The sequence below is a fragment of the Sorghum bicolor genome, chromosome 5, assembly GCF_000003195.3.
Source record: "Sorghum bicolor cultivar BTx623 chromosome 5, Sorghum_bicolor_NCBIv3, whole genome shotgun sequence".
Taxonomy (NCBI): Eukaryota; Viridiplantae; Streptophyta; class Magnoliopsida; order Poales; family Poaceae; genus Sorghum; species Sorghum bicolor.
Window position 1 is genome coordinate 71,393,539 of NC_012874.2, and position 19,513 is coordinate 71,413,051.

A 19,513-nucleotide genomic window follows, 5' to 3' on the forward strand; every position below is an offset into this window, starting at 1 on the left:
CAATCTCTATGATAACTTCTTGTCTCCTCCAGGGGCCAAGGGGTCTGCTTATATAGCTCTCCTCCTCTGTGCATTTTTGGTCCAGCAGGCGATGTGGTACTACGTTATCTTTGATCTTTTAGGTCGGTGGAACGTCGTGTGCAAAGAGAGTCCTGATTGGCATCCAGAGGGGGGCGGGCGCCCTGGGCCTGGCCCCTTTCGGCCTCTGCTTTCTTCCCGTGGCTTCTGGAGTCTTCTAGATGGTAGAAAATTGCGCGGTGCGTTGATATCTCTATGTAATTCTGACATGTGGGCCTTTCTTCCTTATTTCCTGATAACCCCCTGCAGAAACAGATAAACAACAAAACTCGTGGAATTCTGTCAGATCAAACACTAATTCTAGGTGTTGGTTGCATATTGGTCCTTTCTCTTATTTATTTGATAATTAAAATTGATACTTAAGAACCGTCAACATGCGACGCTCGGGTCGGAAGAATGAGAGAGAGGGTGAGAGTGGAAACCCTAATTGTGATATTTATATAAGCCTGCGATGTGGGAGGGGCGTTGGGCTTTTGCAGGGACTGATGATACAATAGCAGGCTATTTCAGATTTTAGGAGGCAGGCCTTATAAAATAACCATATCGGTTAATAGATATTAACCAAGGCAGTTATGTTACATTCTCCATCTCGGTTAGTGGATCTCAGTTAATAAAAAGTGACCGCCTCAATTAATCCAGGCTATTAACCAAGGCAGTTTGAAAATCCTGTCCTGCCTCCGTGCCTGTTTTTAGAAGGTCGTGGTTAATCTTTTGTGTTGTAGTGAAACACCATATTAGTAGCTCCCTTGATGTTGACCTCGGTGCTTAATCTGGCTAGATTCACCCCTATTGAGACTGTGGAATGAAGTTGTGCATGTTTGGAGCTATTGATCATCCTAAATATATTTAGATGACGTGACACTATTGGAAACCGCACAACGAAACTTCGAAATAGGGATAGCCTTAGGTTAGGAATAAATGTCATGAAATTATGTTTTGTCTTATTTTTCGCTTAAGTGGATCGGAGGGAGTTGATTATTGATTTCAAAACGTCTGATTGCAATACTAAAAGATCTGCTAATAATAAATTATTTCAGAAATTATCATTTTAATGTCCCTTTATTATTACTTTGCATATATATGGACATAGCCACACGGGCATCCTCGGGCTGTGGAGGCTGTGCGACATAGGCCCCGAAATTTAGGCCTTGTTTAGTCACCCAAAAACCAAAAACTTTTCAAGATTCCCCATCACATCGAATTTTGCGACACATGCATGGAGCACTAAATATAGATGTAAATAAAAACTAATTGTACAGTTTACCTGTAAATTATGAGATGAATCTTTTAAGTCTAGTTACTCTATGATTGAACAATTTTTTTCAAATAAAAACGAAATTGCTACAGTTCCGAAAACCAAAAAATTTTCGGAACTAAACAAGGCCTTAGTAGGTTTGTTTAATTTAATTGGTAAATCAGCCACATATATACCCATAAATATAATGTGGCCTGTTACTTCCTGCGGAAGAAAAACACCACACAGAGTTCAACATGGTACGTAGTCACAGAAAAAAAAGCATTCAGACAAGCAGATCCATCCTTTTTATTCATTTGAAGAAGAATACACACCGTACGTACCGAAGCGTATACAAATTGTATAACACAATCCATATAAAGCTTCATTTCAAACCATTATATTCGGCAAAAAAGAAAAAAAAACCGCATGCAGCGTATATATATATAGAGTAGTACGTAGCACACATGCACATTCACACAACAAATAGTAATTAATTATTTAGGTCATGCATGCAAAATTTAATAGCGATAGGCATGTAGTAGCTGGCTATAGGTAGGCAGCTAGGAGGTTGGTATGGTAGGTTATTGAGCGCTCAGCATGCACCACGGCGGAACCCAACGGAGCCGCCGGCGACATTATACAGCACCTCGATGGTCTGCAGCTGAAGGAAGCCGATGATCCCAGTGGCGCGGTCGTCGCCGGCAGTGGAGGCGAAGGCGAGGCAGCTGCCGAACAGGACACCCGATGGGTCGAGCTGGACGCCGGCGCCGGTACGGTCGAAGACGAGGCTGATGGTTGGAAGCATGATGCTGCTGACGCCGGTGAAGTCGTAGCAGGTGTCGAGCTGGCCGTTGGCGGCGGCCGGGCGGTACATGCTCATCTTGTCCCTGAAGGCGGAGCGCAGCGCCTGGTAGGCCGTGGGCGGGAGGCGCGTGATGACGGTGCGGGAGTCGAGGGCCGCGCCGGCGGCGAACACCGTGGGCGGCACGTCGAGGCGCTGCCCCGCGACGGCGATGGCCTCGAGGCGCACCTGGTACAGCATCGGGGTCTTGAGCATGGGCGTCACCGCGTACCTGGAGGAGGACCTTCTGGGCACGCCGAGGACGAAGAAGCCCTTGTGGCTCGCCGTCGGCGGGAAGCAGTAGGAGAAGACCTGGCCGTACTTGGTACTGGTCTGGGACACGAGCGACTGCACGCCGCGGCCGAGAGCCATTATCCCGGCGGTCTTGCTGCGGCTGAAGCTGCCCCGCGCGGCGTGGCTGCACCCGAACTCGAACTTTGGGACCTGAGACGTAGGGCTCAGGCTCAGCTGGTCGGCGACGAGCGTGCCCGACGTCGTGGAGCCGTCAGGGTACCGCACGCGGTACTGGCACTGGCCTGCAGAGTTGCTGCTGCTGCTGCAGCCGTTGGCATACGGCCCCAGCTGCCTGCAGGTCGGGGAGCTGCACGCGAAGGACTCCGACGATCGCGACTTGGAGGGGTCGTACAGGACGTCCGTCTGCGCGTAACACTGCGAGGCGGGGCAGGGGAAGCACTGCACCCACGCCACGTCGCTCGCCGTGTCCAGAAGCATCAGCTGCCTCACACCGGGCCGCAGGCGGCTGCGTCGGCTGCCGCCGGTCGCCGCCGGATCAGCAGCACTACTCAGCTCTTCCACCACCTGATGATGGGTGTCCTGCTGCTGTGCCTGTACGTACGTACTACTAATAATTAATGTAAAATTCATATATGGTATACCTGCAGCCAGCCAGCTAGGTGCATGCATTTACCTTTGCCATGCCGCCGGTTCCATCGTCGCCCATGCTAAAATCTCCGGCGCCGCCGCCATTTACGCTCTCGAGCGTCGTTGTGCTGTCTGAAATTTCTGTATCTTCATGAGAAACATTACCGGAGAGCTTCCTTTGGATGTAGCCGGCGCGGTGCTGATCCCATCGCAGCATGTCGTCGACCATGGACGACGCACTGTAGTCCATGGCCGCCCCCTCCTCCCACGACGGCGAGCAAGGACCATGAGGATTACTCAGCGGTGTCCAGCTGCTGCTGTAGTTGTTGACGGATGGATGGACTGCATGCATGCATTCCAAGGTAATTAATCACTATATATGTATGCTACTGTAATGCATCATGCATGCATATATATATATAGTAACTGAAGAAGCATGCAAAAACAAGAACGGCGGTAATTAATTAATTAATACCCCTGTGCCCTTTGCAAACGGCGCTTGGCTTAAGCGAGCTAGTCTCCACGACAACGTAGTTGACCTGATCATCTGCTCCTGCATCTGCAAGGAGAGATGTGGCGATACACAAGATCAACAACCTTGCAGCGCAGACCATTGCTACTGACTTGTATTCTACTGCCACACAACCGTTGAACCATACAGCAACCTCTCTACATCTATACATATATATAGACGATACGACCACATGCACCCACAACGTATGCGCTTCAAAAAAAATATATATTAATAATAATAAGCATCGTGACCACGTGTGTGAAGATCAACCAATAATGCCTCTGACCAAAAGAAAAAGACACCCCGGTGCGTCCTTATTCGAGGCATATCCATGTGACCAACGCGACGACAAGGGCGTTTCAATTATCGTAATTTTGTTCAAGTTTCAAATAAACCACGACAGATTCAATTATTTCTGGGAGGCACAAGGGACATTTCACTAGAATAGGATTTCTTTTGTGTGGCGTTGGAGTTTTTGATTGAAGGGTGGGCATATTTAATTTTTGCCCAACTCCATTGTTCTTAGCTAAGCGACCCACAACTAACCCCTAAATAGTCCGTCTCGGTTAAACGTTAACGAATGCGGCACGTTAAAAATCCTATCTCTATTAATCCATATTAACGAAGGCGGTGGCCGCCTCTATAAATCGAATTTATAGGTGGCCACAATATAAGGCCCGTCTCCATTAATCCATACTAACGGAGGTGGTTATCTTAACATGCCCACCTCCATAAATCAATTTTTGGAGGCGGGCACACTATATAAGGCCCGCCTCAATTAATCCATACTAACGGAGGTGGTAGTCTTATTAAGGTGTCCGTCTCCATAAATCGTTTTTTAGAGACAAACACACTATAAGCCCCGCCTCCATAAATCAATTTTTGGAGACGGGCACACTATATAAGGCCCGCCTCAATTAATCCATACTAACCACTACAGGATTCTGGTACTTTGCCGAGAGCCCGAGCGCTCGGCAAAGGGCCACTAAGCTCTCGGCAAAGCCTTTGCCGAGCGCCCGCTCGGCAAAGTCTTAATCGGCAAAAGGCAGTCTTTGCCGAGCGCCACGTGGCAGGCTCTCGGCAAAGGCTTTGCCGAGAGCCACGTCAGCACTCGGCAAAGGATGACGGTCGTCTCAAGGGAGGCGTTAGTGGACGGCTCTTTACCAAGCGCCACCATGGCCGGCGCTCGGCAAAGATTATTTATTTTTTTTTTCAAAAATTCTTTGCCGAGAGCCTTGCTGGCTAGCTCTCGGCAAAGATTATTTATTTGTTTATTTGGAAAAAAAATTTTGCCGAGTGCCTTCCTGGCTCTCGGCAAAGAATATTTATTTATTTTTTTGAAAATTTCTTTACCGAGTGCCTGGTGGCCGGCGCTCGGCAAAGCGACAACAACATATACTTAGGTTCAAACATGGCGCCAGGGGGTAGATTCAGGGGGATCACGAACACAGGCCAACAAGTGTAGGGGGCCGCCAACAATCCATACGGGTTGAACTCATCTGTTGCAATCGCTACACGTACATTCCGAGCATCCATAGCTTTGCCAGGATGCTGCTCATCGAAGTACTTCCATGCTTCACCATCCGATGGTTGTCCCATCTTGTCACTGTATCTTTTGCCATTCTTGTGGCATGTTATCAGTTTCGCGGACTCTTCTGTCATGTACAACCGTTGGATCCTCGGTAGGAATGGAAGGCACCGTAGGACCATCTCGGGGATTTTAGACTATTTCTTCTGGCTAGGACTGCTCTCTACCTCCACAAACCTAGAGGCTTTGCACTTTGGACAGTGCGTTGCTCCCTTAAGGTCATGTCCCCTGAATAGGACACACCCATTGGGACAAGCATGGATCGACTCATACGGCATCTTAAGTGCACGAAGGAGTTTCTGGCAGCGTGTGACCCTCTGGAAACATTGTGCCCAGAACTGTCAACAAGAAATTGAACCCATCTCGACTAAGGCTCAATCGCGACTTCACATGTAATAGGCGTCCAATGGCATCCAGTTGCGAAACTAATGTCTTCTCATGAAGGGGCTTCTAGGCTGAAGACATCATAAGGTAGAACGCCTTTGCGGTTTCCTCTGGATCCTCAGGCTCCATTGTCACGTGCATAAGTGAAGTCTTCCATTAGGTCGGCAATCCCGGCATCTCCATCATACTCCTCGAGGCATGGTCTCACCACCTCCTCTCTAATACGGTCGCTTTCACCATGGTGGATCCACGTGGTATAGTTTGCCATGAGTCCGTGCTTGTGAAGATCCTTCCACATGTCATCTTTACGTTTTCTTTTCTCGTTCTTACAGTCTGTGCAGGGACACAACATCCTTATTGACCCTTTAGCAGCCTCACCAAATGCTTTATTCCACATGTGCTCACAAGTGGAGATGTCTGGATTTTAGACATCCGACGTTGCAACTTGCTCCAAATTTTCTCAAATTTTAACCATAGCTTCCACATGCGATAACACGACGCATCACCAAGTTTCGCGATTTTCGGACTTCGTATGGATTTTATATAATTTTAATCCACTTTTTGCTTACGTAACTCGACATGTTACCTCAGCGAGATGGTCGAGATTTCATGTGAGGTCTTGGATACGGACTCAAAATACACCTAATACCATGAATATCATTTTCTGAAGCACTGGGTTGCGATATTTCATGTACCTATAGTTCACATTTGATTTATCCAAAACCATACAAAGAAACAAAATAAATCAGTTAAATATACCAAAAAAACTCAAATTTCTTCCAAACTTTAAAATATAGTTTGCAATAGTGACACAAAGCACCAAAAAAAACTCAGCACAAAAAAATAAAAATACTTTGCCAAGAGCCAGCCAAGACACTCGGCAAAGATTGCTTTGCCGAGGGCCTGGCCAGCTGGCACTCGGCAAAGGGGACGCCGGCCGCCGGCGTTTGGTGGACAGAGACTTTGCCGAGAGCGCGCCTTTGCCGAGCGCACTGCTCTCGACAAAGAGCCTCTTTGCCGACCGCCTTATTTCGGCTCTCGGCAAAGAGCCCTTTGCCGAGAGCCTGACGTGGCGCTCAGCAAAGAAAGCTCTTTGCCGAGTGTCTACTCGACAGCTCTCGGCAAAGATGCCGGCTCTGGGCAAAGTAGGATTTTCCTGTAGTGAACGGAGGTGGTAGTCTTATTAAGGTGTCCGCCTCCGTAAATCGTTTTTTAGAGACGAACACACTATAAGTCCCGCCTCCATAAACCGTCGTCACTATAAATACAAGAAGTTAGAATTTCTTCTTCGTCGCACGGAGGCCAAGGGAGGAAAGGCCTCCTCGTCCCGTCGGCGGCTATCCCTCCCTTTGGTGGCTCTCGCTCCCTCCCTCTTAGATCCGGCAGCGCAGGTGATTCACCCTCGCTCAACTTAGAGGTCCAGCAACGGCATGGCGGCTCTCCTTCGAGAAGGCCGTGAAATGCCTTCATCCTCTCTCTCTCTCCCTTCTCTCAGATCCAGGGCTGCCCTTCATCTCACCTTCTGTGTCGCAGATCTATGACGACAATGATGGACAAGTGGCTTCTGCTCCCTCTCCTAGTCTCCCCATGGCACTGTGACAACGGATTGGGTTGATGGGGCGACAGATCCAGGCGCAGATAACCCGTTTTGGCAAGCGGATGGCTGGAACCCGCGAGTAGCTTCTGGATTCAGCTAGTGGGCGCAGCGACGGTGTAGATCCGACGTGCGAGCGCACCGGCAGTACAAATCTGGCCAACAGTGCCAGGATGGGCTCAGTGGGCTGGACTCACTAGGCTTTTTTTTGCCCGCCTCCATTAATATGATTAATAGAGGCGGATACTATGACCGCCTCGGTTATCCATTGATTAACAAAGACCTTTCATTGGAGGCGGTTAGATAGGTCTGCCTCCATTAACCAAAAACAATTTTCTCCATTAAAATTCCCGTACTAGTGTTTGCCTCTCAAGCATGTTTAGGACCCGTTTGGGATAGCACACAGCTTTACAAGCAAAACTATTTCTTTTTCTATTTTGTTTTTAGCTTCGTGAAAAGCTTTCTCAGTGAAGCTGAGAAGTTTTTTTATCTCATTTGGCAAGACAGGCCAAATGAATAATAGACTCTAATTATCTTTCTTCTTCAACCGGGTGTTCTTTCCATCTATTCCCAGAATCTCCGACGTGGAATGAGCACGCATCTCCGGTTGGGGCCAAGCTCGCGCCCGGCGGTGACCGAGCTCGCCCTCCCGGCGTGGTTTGTGCTCTCATTCGGTGATGACTCAGCTCACTCTTGTGGCGGAAACATATGTTCTTCATCGTGGAAACAGATCTGAATTAATTTAGCCATTGCTGCGTTCCTGTGTATGGGAGCTGCATGGGTGCACATGGATTCGTTTTCTGAGGGGGGAACATGGATTCATTTTATATATTAGGGCACATATGTGGAAGACGCAACTGAGATAAAGTACTTTTTTTCAGCTTCATCCCACCATATCCCTTTGTGAGAGCATAAAAAAAGACCTTCACTCATAAAGCAATTTTTGAAATGGGTGTTTGGCAAAAAAAAAAAAAAGAAGCTTAAAACACAAACTTATGAAACTGTTGGTGAAACTGTACCAGCTAAGATCTTAATGGTAACCATTAATCCATGCTGGATCGCTAGCTGTTCTGTCGATTTGTCAAGTTACATGAAACTATCAAATTTGTAGAAAAAATAAAGTACATATTCCTGGTTACTTTGGAGGTGGACCAAAAGGTTCATATATATTCCAATCTTTTGTTCTTTCCGTCGACCTACGTATGCCCTCCGTTTTCCTTTTCTTTGCGTGTTATGTTACCACTAGTATCTGGAGAACATCGATTTAAGACAACATCACTATTGCAGGAATTATTTTTAGGGGGTGATGATCAAATATTTTTAGTGTTGATTTCAAAACTTGCTACCGAGCCAGCGATTGTAATAAACATCTAACGTTTTCACGGGCAACCGACCGACTCTGCTTGGACCGACCAGTTTCATTTCATTAGATACTGGTTGGTTACGTTCATAGCCAATCGGTCGTCTTTGGCGTTCAGCTCCACTGATTACACTGGAGCACCGTACCCGGCAACAAACCAGCCGTTATATATCCAGCGTCTTGGCAAACCAGTTAAGGGCCTATGCAGTTATTTGGGAATGAAGGCCTTGAACAATTCTCAGTTGAAATGCTTCACTAATGTATATTGATATGCTAGAATAATTTGTGTTATCAATATACATAGCCGGAGTTACTTATCAATAGTCACTAATTTGTACAATGTATATTGATAACACTAGTAACATATATAACCGGAGTTACTATAATTTATTCTCAGTTGAAATGCTTCACTATACTTAGAATGGAGGAAGAAATTATATATAGTAAACCACTTACCAGGTTTCGGTGAGACCGACCGGATTTTTGCTTCCCAAGGGGAAACACCTCCCGCCCTATCCAGTCGAAGCAAATAAAATACAATTTACCTTTTTTTAATCATCAAACCCTTGATTACTTTTCCAACCTCCATTGTTGTCTTTTCTTTGTCGTTCTAAACAAGGTTTGAGTCAAATATTAGAAATATAAATCATCAAATAACTTTTAAATTGTTGAGTTTACAAATTTAAAAATAATTTCAATAGATTTATCTTAAAAATATTTCCAAAAAATATACATATATTATTTTTTCTTAAATATTTTTATAAAAATAAGAGGTCAAAATTGTGTTTTGACAGCCGTGTCGCTATCTTAAAAATGACTTTTATATATATATATATATATTTCTCTGTAGCTGGCTACAAAATAACTTATTCTGTAGCCACTTTGAGAGTTACGATAATTACTATGTTAATTTACGAGATTATAGTAACTCTATACTAAGTGGTTTACGATAACATTACGGTAAATATCATCATGTGTTATAGTAACCCAACTATCGTAGATATGTATACATATTATCGTAAATTAGTATATAAAATTATCGTAAATGGAGGTGGCTATAGAATAACATATTTTTTAGCTAGCTACAGAGTATACTCTCCCTCTCTCTCTCTATCTATATATATATATATATATATATATATATATATATATATATATATATATATATATATATAGAGAGAGAGAGAGAGAGAGAGAGAGAGAGAGTATAGGAGTATTGTAGTTTCAACAAGGATACCATGAATGAGCCGTCGCGGCGCAAGACACGCGCTGGCCCGCCCAATGTGGCCCCGGCACGCCCAGGCGAACGTCGCATCGCCGACAACTCAATGAATGAACTTCTTTTTTTCTTTTTTTTTTCTCTTTATATACTATGGTCGTACTGAGTGCTTTATGCATGCAGCATAATAATTCTTTTTTCCTGAAGAAGCAACGAACCTAGCTGTGTGCTGTCTTTAAAGGCCAGATGCCAATATCAAGGCATCAAGCTGTCCTGTCTCCCACGAAAAATTCGGGCCTTCAAAAACAGGATATATAGGTTCCATCAACTTTGGATTGTATCAATACCAATAATCTTCATTATATTGAAACTAAATATGCTTGCTCTCGCAATACATGCGTGTTTGCATTGTGAAGACAGACGTATGCTTGCTTACAATACTTGAGCCTTTTAAAAATACCTATCTCCTTTGTAATCCCTCTATGTAGTATTTGCATAAACATCTTCTTGCCTAAATAATATTTGCATGTGAACTGCTTCGGTACTCCCCTTTTAATTTATAGCAGAAATATTAAAGCAGTCCACCATTTTAAATAATTAATTTTATAATTATTTCTCGTCTGGATTTCGAGTTGGCCCAGCCTAGGCCGTGTTCAGCCCAAACCTGCATCCGTGATCCATTCCCTTCCTTCCCCCTCCTCCGCGTTCATCTCTGAAGCCGCTTGAGCTTCAACACAGCACAGAGATGAGAGCGGCAGCGGCCACTCACCGGCGGCGGTGTCGGAGCCATGGAACTAACCAAGGACGGCGAGGAATGGCTGCGTGAGGAGCTCCGCTGAGATGAGAGCAGTGGTGCTCAAAGACTGCTCACTAAGTGTCACACCCATATTTTAAGAATAAAATAGGATGCATAAAAGACTCATATGTGCTCCAGAAACAGTCGCACATATAGGTAGACAAATCTCAAATGTACCATTGCAGTGTTATTACATCGTGGAACGATAGTAAATCACATAGTCTTATACAATAATGATAATAAGAAATAAACAACGCTCTCGACGGAAGCACCACACAGGGACACTGTTGACTGGTTGACTCCAAGCCTAGTACTCATAACGGTAGTCCTCTTTCCAATCATCTTCGTTAACATAACCTGGGGTGTTGGGAAATTGCAAGAGTGAGCACATATCGTACTCAACAAGTATAACCAGGGTTTCATGAGGCTCAATAAGCTGACACTGGTTAGACTGCATTTAGCTTTTATATGTAGATAGCATATTTATATTTAGATAGCAAATGTCAAGGTACCATAATTCATCCCATAACCACATGATCAATGTATACAATAATTAAGAATAACACATATAAACAACATCATAAATCATCATTTATCATCATTAATCATGTTCATCAGTGTCCATCTATTCCGTCAGTTTTCCGGGCCGCCCGTATCCGTGGGCACGGCTAGTATACCAGATTTAACACTCTGCAGAGGTTGTACATCTTTACACATGAGTCGTGATTTACCCTTTCGTCCGAGGTTATGAGTCTCTAAACCCCCTTCTAAGGGAGGTCGGCAGGGATCACTATGAAGCCTTTCAAAGGTTTCGTTTAACAAGTTAGGGCCATTAGATTCACTCGACATGCAAATATAGAGCCCCCCTTCCATGGCACATAACACACAGCCTATACACACGGACAGAGGCCGCACTATACCCAACGTGTCTAGCCATTCTTACGCCATTTAAGGTAACCACTAACAAGCTAGAAAAAAGGTCCTCATACTGAGCTAAAGTCAGAGCCATATAGCCCTCATGGTTGTACGAATTGTCCCAGCTTTTGCCAAGGGATAAGTCCTTATGGAGGGTTAAGATCAATTTAGCAAAAGCCAGAGTTCTTTCCACCCTTTATATTCATGTTGCTAGAAAGCTTATTATATTGTTTATTGTATATCCAAATATTCATGTTACAAGATCATGGATTAATAATCAAGCACTAGCAAAACTACCCAATGCATATCCAAATAGGTATCAAGGAATCCATGTAACAATCATATATGATTTTGCTAAGGTTATCAAGGTGGACACATGCATATGATATATGTGGTATTAATTGTGTATAGGTAACAAGGATAGTCCCAAGTTATACTTACCTTGTTCAAAGCTCTCCTGAGCCTGCTGCTGGTCTTCAAAAGATTGACCTTGATCACCAACGTATCGCTCACCGTCTATACCCGATCATCAATCAACAACACGCATTTCAATGGACAATCATACACAAAGCAAACAAGCTATAATTAGAACATTACACCAAACAGAGGTAAATCAAAGATAAAAGTTTATAAAAATATTCTACGTAGCACTAGGATCACAATAATCAGAAATATCCTTACCAGACATGCTAGGAAAAAAAGATAAATACTAGAAAAATCTCACAATAATTATTGGCCCCAACGGAGCCTCCACGTTAATCCTTACCAGACATGCTAGGAAAAAAAGATAAATACTAGAAAAATCTCACAATAATCAGAAATATCCTGCCATCAAATCAAAAGACTCTAGCCACTCATAACCATTAGATCTATTTTATTTTAAAGAAAATTACCTACCTCTGCCATAGTACTAAATAAAATATTTTTAAAGAAAAATTAATATTAACCAAGTTAACATGAACGGTAGGCCCTGTTAAATATTTTATTAACCGGTTTTAAAAGTAAGTATTAATTAACGATGAGATTAACTGACGTGAACTTACACGGTGTCCTTTTGGATATGTTTTATATTGATACTATAATAGAAGCATCCCCGCACATTGCCACGGGAATTACCGATCAGTGGATTGCATGGTATACATATGTCAAAATATATACATGTTTGCTTGGCTCCATGATAGAACATAAAATATACTTATTTTTATTAAGAGTGTATAAGTCCATAATTTAGAAAGATATATGTCATATTTTATAATTTTTCGATTATTTTTCATGACATTTAAATTATTTGCATGTAGATTTGAGAGACATTTTTTTATTCTTTATATTGACAATATTTGATATTCAAAGGTGTTACTATATATTTTTCCCTAATGGCATATATAGGCATTCTAAATGCACAGGGTCAGTATATACATCATCTTTCGTAAATGGTAGCTAGATGTGGACATTTTATAAAAGATATCAAATATTTTTTTCATTTATGTTTGCATAATGGAAAAGGTGGATAGTTGAATTATAAATTTAGAGCATTATTTTGGATCATCTTTCATAATGAAAGAGATAAATTTAGAGTATTTATTTCATAATGACAAATATGGATAATGTATAGATGTTAATGTAGGGGTTATTTTGAATTATCTTTCAGTTGATGAACGCTGAAAACTTCTAGATGTACATCGAACATATGGATTCTTAGTTTCGTATGCATGACGTCCTTGTTTTTTTAAGACTGTCAGGCCTCTTTCAAGCAAGTACATATGTGTTATCTAATAGGTGGTTATAAAATTACGTAATTTCAAGACAACCTAACATACAACGTTATAACGGTTGTCTTTTGAGTTGCCATAGAGTAACTCTTATTTTTTTAAAAAATGTGTGCATAAAACAAATCAATGTTGTGGGTTTCATAGCAACATCAACTCATACAATAGTATACATAATTAATAGGGATTTATAGTATAAATTTTTAGCTTATGGGTGATTATTTCACGAAACATCGACCTTCTCTAGACCTCACCTTCCTCTTTTTACTTCACATATCACAAAATCTTAGGCCTTGTTTAGTTCGCGAAAAATTTTGACTTTGGCTACTGTAGCACTTCCATTTGTATATGACAATTATTAACCAATTATGGAGGAATTAGAATTAAAAGATTCGTCTCGTAAATTACAGACAAACTGTGCAATTAGTTTTTGTTTTTGTCTACATTTAATGCTCCATGCATGCGTATAAAGATTCGATGTGATGAGAAATCTTGAAAGTTTTTAGGAACTAAACAAGGCCTTATATATAGCATTTATACATGAGACATGTAACTATATATTTGCGCATACACACACACACACACACACATATATATATATATATATATATATATATATATATATATATATATATATATATATATATATATATATATACGGTAGCGCTATTCTACACCCTAGGTGTAGAATATTATTCTACACCGTAAGTCAAAATTGAGTAGAAAAAATACTGAGCAGTACTGGAGAGTGTTCAGTATCAACTTGTCCAACACTCAAGACCATAAAATACTGAACAATACTGAAACACGAATACTGAGCGATACTGAATTTTGCTCAGTATAACAGTTTGGTGTAGAATAGTATTCTACACCTAGGGTGTAGAATAGTATTCTACACATAGGGTGTAGAATAGCACTTATATATATATATATATATATATATATATATATATATATATATATTATAGTTACATGCATACAGGAAGAGACGGAGAAAGAAGGAACACACGTACAACAGCTCGATTATTATTATTAGGTGCTAATAAACACTGACCGGCGGCTGCTGGTCCGTGCACGCTACGTCTGGCGCGTCCTCAGGATCCTCACCGCCGACGGTGATGGCCGGGCAGTAGTAGACGACTCGCTTCGCGGTGTCGTTTTGTCCCGCGTAATTCTCAACAATGCGGCTGCCGCTGAACTTCAAGAGGGCGTTGCCAATGGAGCCGCCACCAGAGAGTTTGTTCAAGACATCCGGTGACAGGTGCTCCGGTGAAGATGTTACGGAAACGACCATAGCATCCTGCTGCGCCACCATAAAATTATCGACCTTGCAGACGAAGAACTCGTCGTCGTCTTCTTCCAACGACGACGACGACGACGATGATGGTCTGCTGATGTTGGCCAGGTTGTCGGTGAAGTAGATGCGGACGCGACCGCTTGGATTGCGTGCCCAAAGGGTGAATGTGAAGGAGAGTCTTGTGTTGCTCACGTTCTTTACGGACACGTAGCCTTCGTCCAGCCTGACGATGAGGTCTGCGGGACGGAGAACCGTGGCGACGGCGTGCACGATGACCACCACGACGATCACAGCTACCGCCAAGGCAACCGCGTAGCGCCCGGCGTCCAGACACCGGAACTTTGGTTTCTCATCGTCGCCGCCGACAGCCATGCTAGCGTGCGTGGTGGTTCGGTAGCTACCTAGCTCGATCTGCCTGCGCTAGTTGCTTCTATTCTATGTATATTATGTAGTATATGTATGTGTGGCGCTTTGCCTTCGCATACATGTCTTAATTGACCTCTTCATCGATCCAGTCCAGGTACCTATTTTTTTTACATTTTGACCCTTGTTTTGAAAACTTTTTACATTTAGCTCTCTAAGTGATATAAACTAATGCTTGGATCCTTGGGGTTGGCGCTAGAACTCATGGCTCTGAGGTAACACATCTTGGCGCCACAAATCTTGGCTCCGAGGTGCCTGACCGTGCACAACAAAGCATCCTAGATGGCACTAATTAACATGGCCAGTACCTTTGGAGCCACATATCTTGGCTCCAAGGTTGGTGCCACAGATCATGGCGCCGGCCTCGGAGCCATGGATCTTGGCGCTAAGCTCTACACGGTCAAATTTTACTCCCCGAGACTCCTCTCATTTGTTCCTCCTCCTTCTCGGGTTCTTACTCTCCATAGAAATAACTACGTGGAGAGATGGGGGGCCGCCCTCAAGGCCGGTTGCGCGGAGGATGACGATGGGGTGACGAGGGTGGCCTGAGCGTGTGGACGGGGGCGCGAGGGAGGAAGTCGGCACGCGACCAATGACGGTCGGGGCGCTGCTAGCTGCCAAGGGCGCCCTGCTGACAGAGGAGGCAAGCGGCTTGACGGTGACGGTGGTGAGAGAGGGAAAGAAAAAGACATAGTTCGAGAGGGAGAGAAAGGCTAGCGACGACGGGCCTTTAGGTTTTCTCAATCGGCACCAAGACGTGTGGCTCCAAGCTCGGAGCCACAGATCTTGGCTCCAAGGTTGGCGCCGATCCATGGCTCCAAGGTCGGAACCACAAATTTTGGCTCCGAGTACCGGCCACGTCAGCGTCACTTAGAGCATCTCCAAGAGCTCCCAATATCCACTTTGTATTCTATATTTTTTGGCAAAACCACAAATTCTCATCTCCAACAACTTGGTATATGCACTTGGTATTTTGTCAACTTGGAAAAGAGGAGGCTCCGCGCGCGTATCCTTCCGCGCGCGTAGAGAGCGTGCATCGGCCTTCTTTTCCTCCCTCCCGCGCCCGCTTCTTTCTCTCCCGCGCGCGCCATCCCGCCCGCGCCAAACTCCGGATCGTTCCCTCTTCTCCCACCGCATAAAAGAAGCCTCCCGATCCCGTGAAGATTGATCCGCAGGCGCCGCTTCTTCTCCTCTCCCTGAAGACCGGGAAGCCTCCTCGCGCCGCCGTGAAGATTGATCCGCAGCCGCCGTGAAGCCTCCTCGCGCCGCCGTTCTCGCGTGGAGGAAGGTCCGGCACCGCCCTCCAGCAGGTACCTAGGTTCTTCAAGTTATCATCTCGTTGTTCATGCCGAGGATGATTACCTGATGCTAGGGTACATGCCGCTAGGGGCTTTATGGATTGTTGTGGATTATGTGTATGCTGTTCTTGATATGATCTTGTGATTCATATGTTGCTGCAATTTTTGTTTTGTCAACCGATTAGGATGGAAGTAGATGGAGATTTCTTGTCCGACATTCTTCTCCATGGAGAAGGGGATTATGTGGCTGGTTTGGATGAGGTTCACGTTCTAGACACCCAAGACACTAACCGTAGTGATGAAGTTGTGGACTTCAACGACAGCAGCTGCCGCGCGCCTTGAGTTCATCAAACCTTTTCAGTTTTTTTTCAGCAACAACAACAGGGTGCAGAAACTGCTCAGACTATTTGCTAATATAAGTTTTTGTTGGTTAATAATTGTTTGCATATCTATTTACTTGCATTCTTGTATCTTGTGTGTTATTTGTAGTAAAGCAGCCGCGGTGTGTCATTCATGGTGTGATGCTCAGGTTGCTTCTGTTGTGTTTGTTGACTGCAGCTCACTAGTTGTTTATTCTCATGAATTTTGAACCTGAGTTGCAAATCATAGTTTAATCAAGCATTGATTTGATTGCCCTCTTGAATAGTGGCTTGTTTAGTACAGTAACTTAATCAAATATGCTATGTTCGTTTAATATTTTTACATGTAATTAGGCCTCTGATAGTATAGTATTGTTTTGATTTGATCTTAGGATTTGTTTGTTTTGATCTGATCTCAGGATGGAAAGAGATGATGGAGAATTCCTGTCCAACATTCTTTGCAATGGAGAAGGGGTTCATGTTCCTGATTTGGACGAGAAGTCCATTCCAATCACTCAAGACAGTAATCCTGTTGAGGAAGTGCAGGCAAGCCGCAGTACCAAGGGAGGAAGGAGGTCCAAAAATTTTCATTACAAGGATGATGAAGTTGTTTGCTTAGGATGGTTGAATGTTAGCAAGGATCCCATCAACGGGGCTAATCAATCGCGTGGAACATTTTGGGGAAGAGTTCATGCTTACTACGAGCAACACAATGAAACTGGAGTTCCTCGTACAGAGAGTTCCATTATGCATAGGTGGCTGACAATACAATGGTCCGTGAACAAGTTCTGTTCGTGCTACGAGGCCATTCTTCGTAGGAATCAAAGTGGTACTACTATCCAAGACAAGGTATGAAATATGTATTGAATGTTTTAGTTGATCTTATTTTTTAAATGTATATACATTGACAATATTTCTGTTTAGCTTAATGATGCAAAGAAGTATTACGCGGACTTAGATAAGGACAAAAAGGCTTTTGCTCTTGATCATTGCTGGAACATACTTAAAGGGGAGGATAAGTGGAAAGCCAAGATGGCAGAACTTGTAGAGCTTGAGAAACTAGCAGCAAGCAAAAAGAAACAGAAGACAACAAAGGTGTCCAGGCCAAGAGATGAAGGAGCCGGCAATGATGTTGAAGTCATAGATGTTGGACAAACTGAGCCTACTAGGAAGAGGTCAGATGGGATAAAGAAGGTACATAATTATTGTCAAGCATTTTATGTATTTTACATGTATTTTTTCTTCATGATAAAACATTTATTTTTGAACTTATCTGTAGGTAAAAGAAAATCTTAGGCGAGGAGGTGGTGAGGCTTGCATGGAAGCTTTGGAGAAGATGTGGTCAAAGAAAGAGGCCTACGACAAGGTCAAGGAGAAGGCCAAAGAGGACAGGTTCTTGGCGACACTAGAGATAGAGAAGGCTATGCTAGAGCTAGAGAAGAAGCCGGTGGAAAATGAAGCAAAGAAATCTGAAGCCGACTTGATGAAAGAAGGAAAAGAAATTATGTTAGCGGACATGACCTCCCTCAACCCGATGCAGCGTGATTGGATTGAGATTATGCAGAAGAAGATTCTCGCGAGACATGCTGAAAATTAAGTTTAGTTGGTTGAATTATGAGTCAATTTAAACGTTTGTCCAAGTTTAAGTTCATGTATGAGAATTATCCAAGTTTAAGTTTATGAATGAGATTTATCCAACGTGTTGGGTTTTTTTGGCACTATGTGCAAGTTCCTGTTTATGGCGACGTGCATGATCCTGTTGGGTTTCTGTTGTGTCCAAGTGCTGCTGCTGTTGGTGGTGTTGTTGGTGGCCGGCAATTCAATGCGTCAAGCTGGTGCTGACTAGGTGCTGCTGCCGATCAAGTGCTATTTTTATGAATTTTATCAAGTTAGAATACAAAACTGTTGGAGAGAACACTTTTTTTCACTTGCCAAATCAATTAGCAACTTGCTAAAACTGAAGATTTAGCAAGTTAATTTTACCAAACTCTTGGAGATGCCGGTTAGGCACCTCGGAGCCAAGATCAGTGGAGCCGAGATGTGTTATCTCAGAGCCATGAGTTGTGGTGCCAAGCCCAGGGTCTAAAGATCAGTTTACGTTTTTTAGAGGGGCCTAAATGTAAATATTTTTCTAAAAAAGGGCTAAAATATAAAAAATTGGGGTCCAGGTAGTACTATATATGCAAGATATATACAAGGTTCAAGAGAGATCGGTCGATCGATATATCTATACCTAATAATAAAGAAGCAAAATTTTAAGCTCTGTTTTTTGTCCATCTATTTGTTTGGTTTGTCTCTCTCTAACTATTAGACAATGGAGAGCTTCCTCCATCTGGACTTATATATAAACCATGCTCATGCGAGTTGTAGCTCTTATCTAACGCGATACGAAGTCTAATTCCAAAACGTATTAGATCGTGTATGTGATCCGAACTCTCTTGAGATAAATTGGATAGCTAGAATTCTAGTCTAATCCTAAACTGAATAGGAATAGAAATCATGATCAAATAGAAAAGGAAAAACAAAATTACAAACCACGACTCCTCCGTTTATTAGTTTTATGGATGGTGGAGTACATTAGGTTTCTCGTGTTCTGGTTTTGCGAACTTATATGGCAACAATTATCTCGTGATATCTCTCTTGGATTGTATAATTCATTTCCTATTCCGATACACAATTAACTCATGCTATCTCTGGATTGTACAATTCCTTTTTTTTATTCCAATCCGCGGTCTTCGAATACTTACATATACAATTCCTTTCCTATTTCAATACACCATCTTTGAATCTTTGAATACTTATATATACTTCAACTATTGAATCAACAAAATTATCATGTCATCTCTTTATTATTATATTGTCTTAAAAAAACATTTATGTAGGATGTTCCAAATTATTTGCTTTTCTATTAAATTTTTTCCACACCACTTTTTTGGATGGATTTGTTCCCTCACGTGATGTT

General features: G+C 43.1%; 2 protein-coding genes across 2 annotated transcripts; one reads left to right on the top strand and one right to left on the bottom strand.

Annotated features, from left to right (window-relative positions):
• LOC8076360 (aspartyl protease family protein At5g10770) lies at window positions 1,594-3,716 on the bottom strand. Its single transcript, XM_002451265.2, has 3 exons — window positions 3,514-3,716; window positions 3,085-3,380; window positions 1,594-3,002 (listed from the first exon to the last, which is right to left on the bottom strand). The coding sequence occupies exons 1-3, from the start codon at window positions 3,650-3,652 to the stop codon at window positions 1,908-1,910; spliced, it is 1,530 nt and encodes a 509-aa protein (XP_002451310.1). The 5' UTR covers window positions 3,653-3,716; the 3' UTR covers window positions 1,594-1,907.
• On the top strand, window positions 16,972-18,148 carry LOC8155646 (glutathione S-transferase T3). The gene is made up of 3 exons (XM_002488899.2): window positions 16,972-17,400; window positions 17,476-17,745; window positions 17,831-18,148. Exons 1-3 carry the CDS (start codon window positions 16,972-16,974, stop codon window positions 18,146-18,148), a joined length of 1,017 nt encoding a protein of 338 aa, XP_002488944.2.

What these genes read in the sequence shown, in the direction of transcription:
- LOC8076360 (XM_002451265.2), bottom strand. Translation starts at nt 3,652, where the DNA reads ATGGTCTGCGCTGCAAGGTTGTTGATCTTGTGTATCGCCACATCTCTC. An exon ending in CGTTTGCAAAGGGCACAGGG is followed by an intron (nt 3,381 to 3,513) that starts GTATTAATTAAT and finishes GCATGCATGCAG; the next exon opens with TCCATCCATCCGTCAACAAC. An exon ending in GAACCGGCGGCATGGCAAAG is followed by an intron (nt 3,003 to 3,084) that starts GTAAATGCATGC and finishes ACGTACGTACAG; the next exon opens with GCACAGCAGCAGGACACCCA.
- LOC8155646 (XM_002488899.2), top strand. Translation starts at nt 16,972, where the DNA reads ATGGAAAGAGATGATGGAGAATTCCTGTCCAACATTCTTTGCAATGGA. An exon ending in GTACTACTATCCAAGACAAG is followed by an intron (nt 17,401 to 17,475) that starts GTATGAAATATG and finishes ATTTCTGTTTAG; the next exon opens with CTTAATGATGCAAAGAAGTA. An exon ending in GGTCAGATGGGATAAAGAAG is followed by an intron (nt 17,746 to 17,830) that starts GTACATAATTAT and finishes ACTTATCTGTAG; the next exon opens with GTAAAAGAAAATCTTAGGCG.